Raw genomic sequence first — 18,196 nt, 5'->3', positions numbered from 1 at the left:
GATTTTTTTAAGCTCTATGGAGAATAAGAAATTAATAATGGATGGGAGACTTTTTTTTTTTTTTTTTTTTTTAGTAAGACTGGCTGCAGGAAGAAATTGTGGTGACAGAAACCATGTGAAGTGGATTTGAATTAGTGTTCTTTAGGGAGCTACCAGAGAAATATAATTTACAAGATAATCAAGAACCTAAACAGATTCTCTGTGGAGTCATTGTCTGATCCCTGACATATATTCATCTATATTGAAATGGCTCCACAAATACCATGTAACAATTAGAGAATCAATAGGGGTAAAATGTACATGTATAACTTCAAGAAAAGCAAAATATGTATCGGTAACAAACAATATAAATTGACAGGCAACTGTTAAAATGAGCAGATTGTGTACTTGTGGTTAAGGTTTAAAATGACTCACCTTGGAACAGTGGTATCTCACTGATCGTTTATGGGAATGATATCCCCTATGTGCTTTATAAATACTGCATCCAAAAAAATCCAGCATTATGATGTACTTTAAAAGGTACTGGGCATAGAAGTTTTTAAATTTAAGAAAATGACTTAGTTCATAAGGGCTAACTGGCTTCATTTCCCAACCCCTAACACTGCTCTGTGACCATGACATTTATTAGGAAATGTTTAGTAAAAGTTATCTCTAATTCAACTCTTTTTTTGTTTAAAGCTTTTTTTAAAATTAATTTTATTTTATTTATTTTTGGCTGTGTTGGGTCTTTGTTGCTGTGCACGGGCTTTCTCTAGTTGCAGCGAGCGGGGGCTACTCTTCGTTGCGGCGCACAGGCTTCTTATTGCAATGGCTTCTCTTGTTGCGGAGCACGGGCTCTAGGTGCACGGGCTTCAGTAGTTGTGGCACATGGGCTTCAGTAGTTGTGGCTGGGGGCTCTAGAGCGCAGGCTCAGTAGTTGTGGCGCACGGGCTTAGTTGCTTTGCGGCATGGGGGATATTTCCGGACCAGGGATCGAACCTGTGTCCCCTGCAATGGCAGGTGGATTCTTAACCACTGTGTCACCAGGGAAGCCCTAATTCAACTCTTTGAACATCAATTTTTCTTGGTAATCTTCATCAAAATTTATAAATACCTGTAAAAGAGAATTTAGACTCAAGTCAAAGAACTTTGTGTTTTACTTGGTTTCTGGCCAAGATACCTCCTTTTGAGCTATTTTGGGCGCTATTTCTGGCTTTTCGAACCTTTGGCATGACAGCTTGTCCTGCCTCAGAGCTTCCGGAGAAAAAACTATTCCCTCAAAATAAGTTTGTTATTGAGCTCAATAGAAGTTTTATGTATGCCACATATTTGTTTAGGGGAAGTCACTTGTTTGGTTCACTGAACCCTGTTCTGGTTAATTTAGATTTGAACGAGTACTGTGGGAACCTTGACTGTACATTTACAAAATCAACATGTCCTGGTAGGTTTCTGATTAAGATAATGTTAGCTTTTGCTTTAAGGCATCTTCTTCTCCTACCATTTGTGCAGTGGTAGGTAATATATGGAGTGAAAAAAATTAAAAAGCCATAGCTGGGCTTGAAAACAAGATGAACATTTCTGTGGACCAGAAATGGGGAGTTGCGGGGAGGGGGAGTGCAGGACGTGGTGAGCAGTGTGTGGGGCTCACACGCTGGTCAGTGGACTTTCAAACTCCTGTTGGAATAACAGGAATTAAAATTCTCCTCACCAGGTCAGGGCTCAGAGCCAGATCTGAAATCAGGGTCCTGCCAAAACACACCTGGAGAGAGACAGACACATACTCACTTATATTTCAAAGGAAGATGAAAGAGAGAACAATTTGGACTGCAGCAGGGGACTACAGCTTACATGTAGCCATGGACCTAATGCATAGAACCTAGGGAAGAAGTGAGAAGTATGGTTGAGAAGGGGAGCATTACGGCCTTGAAGCCAGGACCTGAACCATGCTGCCTGGTGATGAAATGAGCAATAACTGCATTCATATCACTCAATGTAGGATCTTCAAACTACCAATATAAGACCTAGCCCTAGACTAGAGGCCCTGAGACCCTGCTGCCTGAGTGGAAGCAGCCATAAAACCACATGACAGAGAACAGTCAGTTCAGAAGGAGAGAGAAATAGAATGGAAAACACTCAAACACGAAATATAGCAGAAAACACACCCTATCCCTTTCAAAATGTCTCCAAACCAAAATCCAAAACACACGCAGACTTGAGATAGCCCCTGCAAACTGACCATCAAATGATGAATTAAGCCTAGATGAAAATAAAATGATAAAACAGTACAACAAAGATTGTAAGTACATTTAAGATGCTCAAAGACATAAGTAAGGAAATACCATTTATTAAAATAACAAATTAAGAAACAGAAATTGATGAAGAACAGATGGATCTGAAAAAGACATCTTTGGAAATTAAAAACTATCATCATTGAAGCTACTGATCTCAATAGACAGGGTAAATTCTAGGCTGGACCCAGTCAGAGAGGATAAGGAATTGAAAAGATGATTCTGAGGACTTTACTATACACAGCACTAAGAAAAACAGATAAATATAAACAAGCAATTAAAGAAAGGTGGGGAATTGACCACAAGACTCTAAAATATACCTAGTACAAGTTTCAGAAGAGGGAATGGAGGAAACGGCAGAGAAGCAGTATTTGAAGCAATAAGAGCCTAGAATCTTCCAAAACTGAAGAATGATGTGGGTCTTCAAGGAAATGGTCTCTCGAGAGAAATTTCAAACATCTGGGAAGGCAAGAAAGGCCTATGTAGAGCAATTGGTATTCTTTACAGCTCAGCTTTGGGAAGCCCTGGCTGATTCAAATGAGCTTTTTCTGTTTTTCAGTGGAAAGCATAAAAAACAGAAGTGCAGTGTCTTGTATGTATTAAACCATGGTTTCTGAACAAGGGCACTTATAAATAACTCAGTAAAGGAGAGCTCTGTGGAAAACTAGACCCAGAGAAAGACGTCTCTGGAAAAGGTGGTCTCCTGTCAGTAACTTTGTGAAAAGTAAGTGGGAGGATAGTAATCGTTTGTTGTACTGTCCTGAAGTCCATGTCTAAAAACAATGTTTTCAAAAAGAACATCGTGGATGACCCACTCTGGTAGAAAGAAAAGTCTTGAATAGGATTCTACATAAAAAGGTGTTATCAACTGGGACATTTCAATGAAGGTGGATTTCTTTTAGCGAACACTTCAAGGGAAAAAAATAGAAGATAATTCCTATCAAATGAAACCTTGTGAACATTGGATGCTGCTTCAGGTTCACGGAAATATTTCGATGATTGTCAATTAAGCAGCCAGAAATTGGATTTAATTAATGTGAACAACTACTTATGGTGGTTCACACCCAGAGGGCCTATGTGTAGAATCTGGCTGAGGGTAAACTTATTTTGATGAATTTCTTCTTATTACTGCTTTGTCAAAGCAGATGGCTATGAAACAAACTGCACATATAACTCTCCTTGAAGATTGATAGCAGATAGGATTTCAGTCAATACAGATAGGATACTATATTCCTGTAAATGAAAAAGATCATAGATTGATTTTCCTGTACGACTTTAAACAAATTCCTAGAAAACTTGTAACGTTAGGTACAGGGTAGAGCTTTAAACAAAAACAAACCAAAAAAAAAAAATAGATTGGATTGAAATAAAATCATCTTCGGTGCAGAGATCCAGCATTTTGAAACTAGGCATTTCGGAAGACGCGCCATCCCCTGAGGGACGGTGGGAAAACTCTTCTTGCCTGCTCACCACTTGCCTCTCACGTCTTTTCTCATAGATAGACATCTCCCACATTTGTGGGTAGGACATTCTCTAACCCAATGAAATACATCTGTGAACCGCAGAAATATGTCATCTTATTTTGGTATTCTTTGTAACTGGAAGAAAGATATCAAGAGTTCTGCTCATTTGCTGGGTATCAAATAACAGGTGTCCTCCGTTGGAATTGTATTCTCAGCAATTCTAAAGCAAGAAGGAAATCTATACCCCTATGTGTATTTATTAAAAAACATAAAAATAAGAAAAATGATTTTAAGCATTCAACCTAAAAGCTAGAGGAAAAACACAGGAAGTTACAGAACATTGTTTTGTTTTTGTTTTTGTCTTTTTTAATTCAATAATTTAATTTTGGCTGTGTTGGGTCTTCATTGCTGCGCATGGGCTTTCTCTAGTTGCGGCAAGCAGGGGCTACTCTTCGTTGCAGCGTGCAGGCTTCTCATTGCGGTGGCTTCTCGTTGCAGAGCACAGGCTCTAGGGACGCAGGCTTCAGTAGTCGTGGCACGTGGGCTCAGTAGTTGTGGCGCACGGGCTTAGTTGCTCCACGGCATGGGGGATCTTCCCGGACCAGGGCTCGAACCCGTGTCCCCTGCATTGGTAGGCAGACTCCTAACCACTGCACCACCAGGGAAGTCCCAGAACATTGTTAATGGACATAAAAGGAGACTAGAATAACTGAAGAGCTTCACCATATTCCTGGATATGAAGACTCAATAACACGAAGTCAGTTCGTCCCATTTTAATCTATACAGTCAATGTAATTCAAACCCGGAATTTCAACAAGGGTTTTCCTGAAATATGAAATCTTGACACTAAAATCATAGGGATGATCAGAGAGGTCTGAAGAGCCAAGAAAATTTTTAAGACAAAACAAAGTGGGAGTGAGATGGCCTACCAGACAACAATGTATTTAAAGCCATAGTGCGGAATCGCACAGGGACATACGGATAAACCAACAGCAGAGAATAGAGGGCTCAGAAGCACACTTGTGTATTTATGGATGCTTGATATATTATATAAATGCCATAGAAATCAGTGGACAAAAGGTGGACTATACAATGAATGGGGCTGGCTTAATAAGTTATCTATGTGGGGATAGTAAAATTAGACTTTATGTTCACACCGAACATAAAAGATTCTGGGTAAAGTCCTAACTGTGAAAAACAAAATTTTAAACTTTAAAATGTAGGTGTAAGGAAGATTTTCTTAAAACATCAAAAGCAGAAAACATGGAGGAGTGTTTTGAAATTAAAAATTGTTGTACAATAAGATGCCAAGAATAAAGTTAAAGATCAGCTATGCTAAGATATGTGTAGGAGATAATATCTGCTGTGCATATTAACTGGCAAAGGAAAAGCATCTCGAACATATCCAGAATGTGAATAAGAAAAAGACAACCCAGTAGGGAAATGGGTAAGGAAACATGAAAAGCCAACTAACATAAAAGAAGTTCAGCCTCGGGGAATTCCCTGACGGTCTAGTGGTTAGGGCTCTGCGCTTTCACTGCCAAGGGCACGGGTTCGATCCCTGGTCAGGGAACTAAGATCCCACAAGCCACGTGGTATGGCCAAAACAGACTAAGTTCAGCCTCACCAGTAGTCAGAGATGTGCTCATTAAAATATACCCATCAACCGAAACTTAAATGTTTGGTAACAAGTACTTGATGAAGATGTGACCAAATGGAAAATCTCACTCACTACTGGTGGGAGAGTAAATTGGTATAAAAACTCTTAGGAGAGCAGTTTGGTGATCTGTAGCAATGTTGAAGATGTTGCTAGAACCCAACAATTTTACATCTACATATATTCTGTAAAGAATCTCTTAAACAGGTATCCAAGGAGACAGGTAGACAGAAGTTCATTGCGTCACTGTTTGCAATAGTGACAAGTTGGAAACAACCTAAATGTTCATTGAGAGGAGAATGCTGTTGGCATATTCAAGCAGCAGAGTAAACCTTACAGCCGTTAAAATCATGAACTATTATGTATCAACATGGATAAATCTCCAAAATGGTGTTGAAGGCAAAAAGCAACTCTTAGAATGGTATGTACATGCTTAAACAAAGTTCTTAAACATAAAGTTTAAGAACATGCAAAATAATGCTATTAGATTGAATCACGTGAAATGGCCATTTATGTAGGGTAAAAAAAAGCCGAATATCAGCGAGCTAGTATTTGTGGATGCATTCGTGGTAATGATGGACGTGGAACTCAGGATGGCATTATCTCCTTGGGGGCACTGGTGAGCGGGGGACTGATATCATAGTAAGGAGAATCTGTGGGGAAGCTTCAGCTGTAACTGTCATATTTTATTTCTTCAAAGAAATTTGAAGAAAATATGGCAAATGTTAAATTTATTAAAGCGCTGTGGTGGGTACATGGGTACACTCTTACTATTATGTTCTTACACATTGCTGTTGAAAATATTTGATGATTTTTTTTAAGCAAACCAAAGTGTTGATAGAGGTATAAGAATTATAATCTCATGACAGTATAAGGAAATATTTAGAAAATGATTAACTCCTTTGCTGCTTAATTATGTAAACATAGTAGTCACAAGGCTTCGAGTATAGAAGATTGAAAAGCATCTCCCCTCACATATTCCGGGCAGACGCTTCAAATTTTATTTTGTTTTTTTAGCATCGCTAAAATCGTCGTCATAAAAACCATTCATTAAGTGCCTCCCTTTTGCTTGCTATTGTGTTTGGTGGTGGTCAGATGTATCTCTCTGCCATTTTATAAGAAATCTGGTGATGATATTCAATTTTCTTGGGTTTTTTTTTTCTTTTCCACTTCTTTGATGCCCAACAGGAATCTGCAAGCAGAATATGATCGTCTCAAGCAGCAGCATGAACATAAAGGCCTATCCCCACTGCCGTCCCCTCCTGAAATGATGCCCACCTCTCCCCCGAGTCCCCGGGATGCTGAGCTCATTGCTGAGGCCAAGCTACTGCGTCAACACAAAGGCCGCCTGGAAGCCAGGATGCAAATCCTGGAAGACCACAATAAACAGCTGGAGTCCCAGTTACATAGGCTAAGGCAGCTGCTGGAGCAAGTGAGACCCACCTCTCTCTAACATGGGATATTTACAAAAAATCATTTTCCCCTCTTCAAACTAACAACTAGAACTCCGAGTCCTTTTCAGAGCTGTAACAAGCATCGATTTGTTAATTACTTAGTATGTGCCTAGCAAAGTGCTAGATATCAAGGGATATAAGAAGAGGAGGAAAAACTAGCATGTCATTTTATAGTTGTTCCAGATTGTTTCCTGCAAAAATGTCTTTTATTTGACTGATTTAAAATTCACCTTGGGGAAAAAAAATACCGAAAGGTTTCCACTAGTTATCTCAAAGTGAAAATTTTACCTCTTGAAATGGAACTCTTTTTTTTCAATTAGTCTTATTTTCTGGTATGCCTTTGGGTTTTTTTCTTTTGATAATCCCTAAAACATAATTTTTTTGAGTCTCCATTGAAAATGTAGCAGGATATTGCATTGTGGGAGGCCCTGCCTGCACACAGTCTTGGCTTTCTGGCAATTTTAAATTTTGAGATATGTTCTCTCCATCTTGTTCCTTAATACTTCACAAAAATAAGAATTCTCCACTACATTTTTGTGGTCTCATATGATTTCACCATTCTCACATGACAGCTTCTAAATCTTTCAGTTATTTAGGCTAATGATTTTCTATATCTTATTCCACAGTAGCTGTAATGTTTTTCAAACTTAGAAGGGGGTACAATTCAGGTACACAGACAGTATCCATGGATCTTATAGCAACAGTGCAATTTCCCAAACTTAACCATCTTTGGGAGGTTTCTAAGTAGGAAAAGTCGTAATTTCTGAGTCTTGAGCGTCTGTAATAGGTATATATTTGTTTGAGTGTTTATTATGAAAAATAATTCTCTTTTCTTTTGGATGCCTCAGCCCCAGGCAGAGGCCAAGGTGAATGGTACAACGGTGTCCTCTCCTTCTACGTCTCTTCAGAGGTCAGACAGCAGCCAGCCTATGCTGCTCCGGGTGGTTGGCAGTCAAACTTCAGAATCCATGGGTAAGTGTCTGTCTTAGCTACTCCTGGATTTTGTTCTCTCGTAAGGTCTGGAAATGGTGAACTGTTTGCTCAGAGGTTTAAATCATCCGCTAAATTATCTAATATCGGTTCTGGACAAGGGATTGTCATAAATGCCTTTGGGGTATGAAGATGAAAGACATAGTCCTAGCCCGCAAAGGACTGGCTATTCAGTTAGTCAGAACAAGGCAACGTGGTATTAAAGTTTCATTCATTTCGGAGATCAGAGAAGGCTTTTCGACGAATTGATATTTGTGAAGAGTTTTGAAGGATGGAGTAGGAACTGAGCATATGTTGAAGAAGGTATAGCATAACTGAAGATGTAGCGATGAGGGCCTTGGGCCAAGGGCAGGAAGGAGCCAATGGTCCAGTTAGATGGATAGGGTCCAAGCAGGAGGTGGGGTGGGGGAGGAAGTAAGGCTGCAGAGGAAGGTTGGAGTCACATTATAGTGACATGAATATTGGGCAGAGGTGTGTGGTCAGTGTCAGGGAGCCACTGAAAATCACTTAGCAGGTGGGAAATAATAGCTAAAAAGATGTACTCCGGCAGTTTTATCTGCCCCAAAGTAAAACTTTTATAGGAGGCAATCACAAAGGCCAAGTTATGGGACTTATTTGAAAATAGAGTACCCAAGGCCAGGGGACTGACTGGAAAATATAAGGAAAGGAAATGAGGGGAGAGGATTTGGTTGGAAGAAGATGATAGTGATCCTTTTGAATGTGGAAATATACTGTGTTTGTTTTAGGAGGTGGTAAAAGGACAGTTTGGAGAGATTTGAGAGTGAACTCCACAGAATTGATAGCTGAAAGGGGTGAGATGAGAAATATATAACACAGGTGCTTGGATACAGCGCCTCGGGGAAGACCTCCATTTGGGTGATGGGGTAGTGAAGGAGTGGGGAGTAGTGTTGGAAAGGTTACTGAATAGGGATTACTGAATAATATCCTCCATTCAAAAGGAACAGCAAGACCAGAAAACGAAGCAGGCAACTCCATAAAGTACAAATATGAAGTTTACTATGGGTAGCTTACGTACAGGGTAGGATCAGGTGGACGGTGAAACATCCATGCTGAAACAAACATTTGCAGCTGCACTCCCTGCCGCCGAAAGGGGTACAGGGGGACTTAAAGGGGCCAAAGCATGTATGCACGGATGGAAACTGGGGCTTTTTCCTCCCTTCTGGGAGGGGGTGGTGGTGGTGGTCTCATGACCATTAACCATCTGTGTCAGCAAAAGGCATTCTTCCAGTTTTCGCATCAGAGGAAGGCAAGGGTAAAAGGCTGAGAGGGAACTTGTCTGGCTTGGGCACATTCCTAGTGAGTAGGCTGAAGCTCAGTCACACAGAAAGGGGAGGGAGGAGGCCTGTGTGCCCAAGATGGAGCTGACAAAATGGAGTCAGTGTGGTTCAGCCACACAGGCAGGCATAGGTTTAAGGAAGAAGATGAGTGCAACAGGTCAAAACGCTGAAAAGGGCTCAATCGAAATGAAAATAAATTACAGCTCAGTGGATCGCTGTAAGGGCATTAGCTGAAAATGCTTCCTCAGAAGTGGCTAAGAGAAGGGAAGTTGGAGATGTCTGTCTTTTCAGTGAAACAAACGGTCAGGTAATCTTGAAAATGAGTGTGGCCTGAGGAAAGTAAAGACCCTTTTGGCACATTATCAAGTAACACTGAGGGCGGAGATAAAAAAGTTTGTAGACGAAATGGTCAGCCGGGTCTGGTGGTGTTCTTCAGTAGTCTTCTCGGCCTAGGACGGGGTTCCAAGAAAACTGGAGTTAATGAGGCAAATAAAAGGTCAAAACAAGTAAAGCATTTTGCAGGGGCAATGAATCCATTGTTAAAAGGACCATGACAGGTGGTTGCCAGCCATCTGCTTACTGGTTTTTCTGGTTGTGCTAGGCTAGACAATAGGGGGTTTTATGAAGGCCACAAATACTTGCTCTATCCCCTTCCTCTCTCCAACATCTTTATTGGAGTATAATTGCTTTACAATGGTGTGTCAGTTTCTGCTTGATAACAAAGTGAATCAGTTATACATATACATATGTTCCCGTATCTCTTCCCTCTTGCATCTCCCACCCTCCCTATCCCACCCCTCTAGGTGGTCACAAAGCACAGAGCTGATCTCCCTGTGCTATGCGGCTGCTTCCCACTAGCTAGCTATTTTACGTTTGGTAGTGTGTATATGTCCATGCCACTCTCTCACTTTGTCCCAGCTTACCCTTCCCCCTCCCCATATCCTCAAGTCCATTCTCTAGTAGGTCTGTGTCTTTATTCCCATCTTGCCCCTAGGTTCTTCATGACCTTTTTTTTCCTTAGATTCCATATGTATGTGTTAGCATACGGTATTTGTTTTTCTCTTTCTGACTGACTTCACTCTGTAGGACAGACTCTAGGTCCATCCACCTCACTACAAATAACTCCATTTCGTTTCTCTTTCTTTATGGCTGAGTAATATTCCATTGTATACATGTGCCACTTCTTCTTTATCCATTCATCTGTCGATGGACACTTAGGTTGCTTCCATGTCCTGGCTATTGTAAACAGAGCTGCAATGAACATTGTGGTACATGACTCTTTTTGACCTATGGTTTTCTCAGGGTACATGCCCAGTAGTGGGATTGCTGGGTCATATATGGTAGTTCTCTTTTTAGTTTTTTAAGGAACCTCCATACTGTTCTGCATAGTGGCTGTATCAGTTTACATTCCCACCAACAGTGCAAGAGGGTTCCCTTTTCTCCACCCCCTCTCCAGCATTTGTTGTTTCTAGATTTTTTGATGATGGCCATTCTGACCGGTGTGAGATGATATCTCATTGTAGTTTTGATTCTCTAATGATGTTGAGCATTCATGTGTTTTCCTGGGTCCTAAACTGGGTTTACTTGACCCTCTTACCTCACAGAAAGGAAGAGACCTGTGACTCCTTGATTCACACTTAAAGCTCTGTTGCCTGGTACCATGGTGTGTTGAAGAATTCATTTTATACTTAGGATCTTCCGTGAGAGTAGAATATAGAGAGGTGAAGTGCCTAATCCAAATTGATGGGACAAAAAGGAAAGGTATGAGTGCATTTTATGGTGGCGGATTGGGGACCATGGTCAGGAAAATTCACAAGTTGGACATCGTGGAAAGTAAAACGAACACTTTCCAGTGACGCCTATGTCTAAGAGGTGGCCTCCCAGTGAGCCACTGCTGATTATACATGCAGATCATGGAGGGGCCAGGGTTGCTGAGAAAGGAGAAAGATTCCTCAAGATGTTGACGAAGGTGGATGAGGGCACTGAGATTAGAGAAATCAAAGCTTGTAGAAAAGCCAGGTTTCTTTTCTTTTCTGAAGGAAGAGGAAATGTTTGGAGTTGTTTTCCCGGCTTTACCACACCTCAGTGATTTAGGGCATCAGATTCTCTTTCTCCACATGAGATCTGAGTCGAGCTAATGGCCTGTTGGGACTGTACGTGACAGCGCAGCATATGACAAAATATTATATGCCTTTGTAAAGTCTATGAATTCCAAAAATAACTGAGTTCTAGTACCTCTGTTGTTAATGCCTACTGCAGGATTTTGCCTTTTTCTGAAGTAAGCAAAGCCTGTGAAACGAAGTCACATATTTTAGTGGTGAGATTCAGAGCCCTGGGTGCTTAGAAGCATTAATTATTTAGGCCTGTCAACACTGGCAAAGAGGCAGCGTGCCTATGAAAGCACCCAAATTAAAGTCCACATCAGGCCGTGGAGCTGAGAGGATCGTGGCAGAACAGAAGTGCTTTCTCCAGTGGCCGAGTTAGTTAGGCTAAGAGATGACTTGCCAATGTAAAATGGATAGGCTCTGTTGTTAATAAGTTTGTTCTCTGGATGAAAAGACTGAGTTCAAAGGTGACTTTTTTTTTCACTGTAAAGAAGAAAAAAAAAAGACCATCATCTTGCAGGATGCACACAGGTGTTGAAATAAATGCAGTGTGTATCCTCATGCTTTGAAGCTCTGAGATGTGATAATGGCTGGGATTTGCTGAACCATTTTCTGGTAGAGAGTTGCATTCTTTTAATATATAACCCCAAGACTTTTTAAAGAGAAATATGGGTGAAGTCATACTGGGTGATCTAATGAGTTGGAGTGTTTCCTCAAACCATGAAATACCACTCGTAAGTCTCTGGGTACCATGTGTGCGTTCTATACGTCTTTTAAAATGGGACGATGTCCTAATGAAGCTCACATTCTGTTAGAAATGAACAAAGTCTATCTATCTGTGTATCCTCCCAACAGCTTATCTCTGACTCTCTTAACTTCTTCTACCCAAGCAATCATTCTTTTTTAAGAACCTTTTATATTTAACTTGTTCGTTTAAACAGTGTTTAAAGGTTCCTTAGCTTCTTATGTAGAACAATTTCAAACTTAGGGCAGAACTGCAGTTAATTCAATGTTTTGCCACATTTGCTTTATTTACAGTAACATCTATTTATTTATGTTTATCTATATGTTAACAAACATCTTTATATATCCTGCATTGATATTCATGTATATTTTATGTGCCTGTATAGTTTTAATGATTATGTTGCATACTTAGTAACACTTCAACATATATCTTCCAAGGTGAAAGATATTCTCTTACATAATCACACTCAGGAAATAAACACTGAAACAGTACTATTATTATCTAATTTAAATTGAAATATCCCCCATTCTGCCAATAATATTCTTTCTAGCTTTTTGGCTTTTTTCACTCAGGAGCCAATGAAAGGTCATGCTTTAGTCTAGAACACTTCCCTAGCCTCTTCAGATTTTTTCATGAGACTGACATTTCAGAAGAGGTCAGGCCAGTTGTTTTGTAAAATGTTTCTCACTTTGCATTGCCTGCTTGTTTACTCATGATTGGATTCAGGCTAAGTATTTATGCCACATGACTGCATAGGTGATGATGTGTCCCCTCAGTGCATCGCTTCAAGGCTTTTCTCAAGATTGTCAGCCTAGACCTCTCTCCTGAGCGAGTGAGTGAGTATTTTCTGGATAAAACCAAAAAAAACCAACAATCCAAAATTTGCGATCAACCTCCAGAATTTCTAAACTGTACAAAGGCAGTCATTTTCCACACTTTTTTCCCCTTTACCTACATCAAAGCATAATTGATATACAAAGAAATGTACACATCTTGATAAGTTTGGACATATGTATACCCCATGATACCATCATCACAGCCAAGGTACTAAACATATTCATTACCTCTAAAACCACCCCTTTACTTACCTTCCTTCTTGAGCCAAGCCCCACCAACACCTCTCCGGTCATCAAGGCAACACCTCTCCAGTCATCAAGGTCAGTCTGTTTTGCATAAACAAACAAGAGAAAAACTCTTCAGTTCAGCTGCTTCTGCCCAAATTTAGCCCTCGTGATGTGATCGGCAGAACAGACAATATGAATACTCTCCTAATTGGTTTCTCTGTCTTTAGGCTCTCTTTCCGAGCCGTCTTCCACGTGTATCCAGTTATTCCCCTAACAAACAAACATTCAGATTGTATATTAACTATTCTTCTCCCTTTTTTATGGCTCCTGTTTGCCTCAAGTCCATACTCCTTAGCATGGTATTCAAATTCAAAGGTATTCTCACCTTCCTCTAGAGCCCAATTTTTCACTGTCTTCAAACATGATCCCCTGCCTCCATTTGCAGACCCCAGTGCTCCTGCAAACATATCATGCTGTTTCACTAATCCATGCTGTCAGCCATCTCTGACCCTGTGCTTAACCTGAAATGTACCATCCTTTTCACTCATTTTGTCTTTTTGGGGGAACTTCATCATACATTATTATATCCTGTAATTAATTTATTCTGTTTTAGAGTTAGTTATTAGACTTTGTTTCTTCTCCCTAGAACTTAACCTCCTTAAAGGCAAGGACTAAGTCTTGCTCACTTTCTTCCCCATTTGATCACCTTTTATGCAACAGACATTCAGTAAAATGCTTGTTGAATGATTGATTGATTGTTTTCAAAGCCAAGCACAATGTGTAACCTTGTGTACATATGGAACAGTGCACACACTTAGGAAATTTAGCCTGAGGTTCTGAATCAAGATGACAACATAAGAAGATCCTGAATTCCCCCCCCCCCCACTCACAGAAACAGGGAATCTACAACTACACCTGTAACAGTTCCCTCTCAAAGAAATTCAGGAACTACCTGAGTGACTCCTATACATTGGACAAACAGAAAAAAAGCCCCCATCAAAACGGGTAGGAGATGTAGAAAACAAACTTACGGTTACCAGGGGAGGAAATAATTGGGATTGACACATACACACTAAAATATAGATAACTAATAAGGACCTAGTGTATAGCACAGGGAACTCTACTCAATACTCTAAAATGACCTATCTGGGAAAAGAGTGGATACATGTATATCTATAACTGATTCACTTTGCTGTACACCTAACACAACATCGTAAATCAACTAGATGCCAATAAAAATTAATTTCAAAGAAAAGAAACAGGTAGGAGAGCCTGAGACACAGTCTTGCTGTAAACCCCATCCCTGGCATGGTGACACACAACCAGGAAAGAACTCTCAACTATTAGCTTCTCCCTGAGGAGTAAAGGTTTGGGCTCCACAAACACCTAACTAACTTTGAAGTCAGTGGGGCTTGCATCCGTGAGAGAGATCCACAAGGCTATGGAACTAAGAGGCAGTACTTACTTAAAGGGCTCACATGGACTCACCAAGGCTAACCCCACCTCCCCCCCCCCCCCCCCAGTGCACAGCGTAGAGGCAGCAGACTGGAATGCATCCAGTCTTTCCATGAAACAGTCCTCTTTGTTTATAACTCAAAAGCCTCAGCCTGAAGAGGCAGGCTTCTTATTCATTTAACACACATACAGGGGCTGACTTCAGTACTCTCTAGAGATCGTGCAGGCCGGCCAGTGCCATCTTCCCACTCTGCTGCCTCACTCCAGGTCATTGGTATCTCCCATAAAGGAGCTTGTGCACACATCTGGTGCTCTGGTGGCCAGCAGGGGTTATGTTCACAGGTTCAATGGAATGGTAGCATACCAAAAAAACAGTTTTTAAATAGCTATCAATCATCTCCCCAGAGCTCAGTGCAGAGGGGGCATGCAGAAACTTACATCTCCCACTTTTTCCCTGAAAGAGGTCTATTTACATCCTTTAAAAGCTATTGCCAGGGCAGGGGTAAGCCTTCCAATCGTCTTGCATCTAAGTGCTGACTGAAATCCTCCCCATTGGAACACTGACAGGTCTGGGCACACCCTCAACTAACTACTAAGAGCCGCTAAGAACAAAGAAGCCTCTGTGGACAATCACAAAAGTTTAAGAGATGGCAGAGGTAACTGTTATAGCCAACACATAGAAACCAACACAAAGCTCAAGGCAAATGAAAAAACAGAAATATATTCCAAAGAACAGAGCAAGATGAAACCTCAAAAAAGACCTTAAAGAAACTGACATAAGTATTTTGCAAATAGAGAATTCAAAATAACAGCCCTAAAGATGCTCATCAAGGTCAGGAAAACAATGCATAAATAGAGAATTCCAAGGAAGAGAGAAATATAAGAAAAGTACCAAATAGAAATCACAAAGCTAAGGATACAATAACTGAACCAATAAATACAATAGAAGGGTTGAACAGCAGACTAGATGAATTGGAAGAAAGGATGAGCGAACCCAGAAACAGGGCAGTGGAATTCATCCATCATAGGATGAAAAAGAAAAACGAAAGAAACAAACTTATGGTTGCCAAAGGGGGAACAGTGAAGGGGGGGGGAGATTATTAGTTTGGGATTAACAGATACACACTACTATATATAAAATAGATAACCAGCAAGGACTTACTTACTGTATAGCACAGGGAACTCAATATCTTGTAAATAACCTATCATGGAAGAGATGTAAAAAAATATATGTATAAATATATATATATTTATATACACACATATATATGTGTGAATCACTTTGCTATACATCTGAAACACAACATAGTAAAATCAACAATATTTCAATAAAATTTTTTAAAAGAAGAATGATAGAGAAGATAGCTTAAGGAACTTATTGGACACCATCAAGCAGACAAATATTCCTAATATAGGGTCCTAGAAGGGAAAGAGAGAGGGAAAGCAGAAAACTTTTCTTAACCTGAGGGAGGAAACATACGTCTAGATCCAGGAAGCCTGGACAGTTCCCGCACGTTATAATTAAACTGTCAAAAGTTAAAGACAATGAGAGAGAATCTTAAAAGCAGCAAGAGGAAAACAACTTGTTACATACAAGGGAATCCCCATAAATCCATCAGCAGATTTTTCAGGAGAAACTTTACAGGCCAGAAGGGAGTTTCATGATATATTCAAAGTACCAGAAGACTCTATCCAGCAAAGTTGTCCTTCAGAATTGAAGGAGAGAGGATAGATAAAAAGAGTTTTCCAGACAAGCTGAAGGAATGCAGCACCACTAGACCAGCCTTACAAGAAATGTAAAACGGACTTCTTCTTTAAACTGAAACAAAAGGGTGCTAGCTAATTAGTAACAGGAAAACATGAAAGTATGTGTCTCACAAGTAAAGGTAATAATTATATAATTAAATTCAAAATAATCAAATCATGTAACAGTGATGGGCTGATTACTTTTATGTTCAGTATGAAGGTTAAAAAACAAAAGTAATAAAAATAACTATAACCAAAGTAATTTGTTGTTAATAGACAGATAAAAATATGTAAATTGTGGCATCAAAAACATAAAACAGGGAGGAGAGTAAAAATGTAGAGCTTTTAGAATGTGTTCGAACTTAGGTATTATCAACTTAAAATAGATTGTTATAAATATGTTTTATCTAAGCCTCATGGTAACCACAAAGCAAAAACCTACACACAAACAATAGAGAGAAAGAAATCTAAGCATTACACTACAGACAATCATCAAATCACAAAGGAAGAGAGCAAGAAGAAGAAAGGTACAGAGGAGCTACAAAACAGCCAGCAAACAATTTTTTAACTGGCAGTAAGTACATACCTATCAAAAATTACTTTAAATTTAAGTGGACTAAATTTTCCAATCACAATATATGGAGTGGCTGAATGGATTAAAAAACAAGACCTACAGTCTCCCAAGGCAATAGAAATAAAAACAAACAAATGGGACCTAATCAAACTTACAAGCTTTTGCACAGCAAAGGAAACCATAAACAAAATGAAAAGACAACCCTCAGAATGGGAGAAAATGGACAGCTACATGTGAAAGAATGAAATTAGAACACTCCCTAACACCATACACAAAAATAAACTCAAAATGGATTAACAGACCTCAATGTAAGGCCAGACACTATAAAACTCTTAGAGGAAAACATAGGCAGAACACTCTATGACATAAATCACAGCAAGATCCTTTTTGACCCAGCTCCTAGAGAAATGGAAATAAAAACAAAAATAAACAAATGGGACCTAATGAAACTTAAAAGCTTTTGCACAGCAAAGGAAACCATAAACAAAATGAAAAGACAACCTACAGAATGGGAGAAAATATTTGCAAATAATGCAACCAACAAGGGCTTAATTTGCAAAATATACAAACAGCTCATACAACTCAACAACAAAAAACCAACCCCAACTGAAAAATGGGCAGAAGATTGGGATGGACACATACACACTACTATATATAAAATAGATAACTAATAAGGACCTACTGTATAGCACAGGGAACTCTACTCAGTACTCTGTAATGGCCTATATGGGAAAAGAATCTAAAACAAGAGTGGATGTATGTATATGTATAACTGACTCACTTTGCTGTACAGTAGAAACTAACACATTATAGATCAACTATACCCCAGTAAAAAATTTTTTAAAAAAGAAAAATGGACAGAAGACCTAAATAGACATTTCTCCAAAGAAATACAGACGGCCAACAGGCACATGAAAAGATGATCAACATTGCTACTAGAGAAATGTAAATCAAAACTACAATGAGATACTGCCTCACACACCAGTCAGAATGGCCATCATTAAAAATTCTACAAATAACAAATGCTGGAGAAGACATGGAGAAAAGGGAACCTGCCTACAGTGTTGGTGGGAATGTAAAGTGGTACAGCCACTATGGAGAACAGTATGGAGGTTCCTCAGAAAACTAAAAATAGAATTACCACATGATCCAGCAGTCCCACTCCTGGGCATATATCCGTGCAAAACTCATCTAAAAAGATACATGCACCCCTGTGTTCATAGCAGCACTATTCACAATAGCCAAGACATGGAAACAACCTAAATGTCCATCAACAGAGGAATGGATAAAGAAGATATGGTACATATATACAATGGAATACTACTCAGCCATAAAAAAAGAATGAAATAGTGCCATTTGCAGCAACATGGGTGCAACT

The 18,196-nt window shown here is 39.7% G+C and overlaps 1 protein-coding gene and 1 long non-coding RNA gene across 11 annotated transcripts in view; one reads left to right on the top strand and one right to left on the bottom strand.

Moving 5' to 3' along the window:
• LOC309621181 overlaps positions 1 to 18,196 on the bottom strand; it is a 94,619-nt gene that overhangs the window by 7,955 nt on the left and 68,468 nt on the right. Inside the window, exon 3 of the long non-coding RNA XR_014239793.1 lies at positions 13,068 to 13,142. This is a non-coding gene — a long non-coding RNA (uncharacterized lncRNA). The remainder of the gene's footprint in view (positions 1 to 13,067; positions 13,143 to 18,196) is intronic.
• DMD (dystrophin) overlaps positions 1 to 18,196 on the top strand; it is a 2,485,149-nt gene that overhangs the window by 2,440,869 nt on the left and 26,084 nt on the right. For all 10 annotated transcript variants that reach the window (XM_082378022.1, XM_082378021.1, XM_082378025.1 and 7 more), the window contains 2 exons: positions 6,576 to 6,819; positions 7,690 to 7,813. In XM_082378022.1, coding sequence (XP_082234148.1) covers positions 6,576 to 6,819; positions 7,690 to 7,813 — 368 coding nt within the window. The remainder of the gene's footprint in view (positions 1 to 6,575; positions 6,820 to 7,689; positions 7,814 to 18,196) is intronic.

Source organism: Balaenoptera borealis (assembly GCF_965194805.1).
Source record: "Balaenoptera borealis genome assembly, chromosome: X".
NCBI lineage: Eukaryota > Metazoa > Chordata > Mammalia > Artiodactyla > Balaenopteridae > Balaenoptera > Balaenoptera borealis.
Note: the sequence above shows the minus strand (reverse complement) of the source record. Positions and strands in the feature narration are given on the sequence as shown.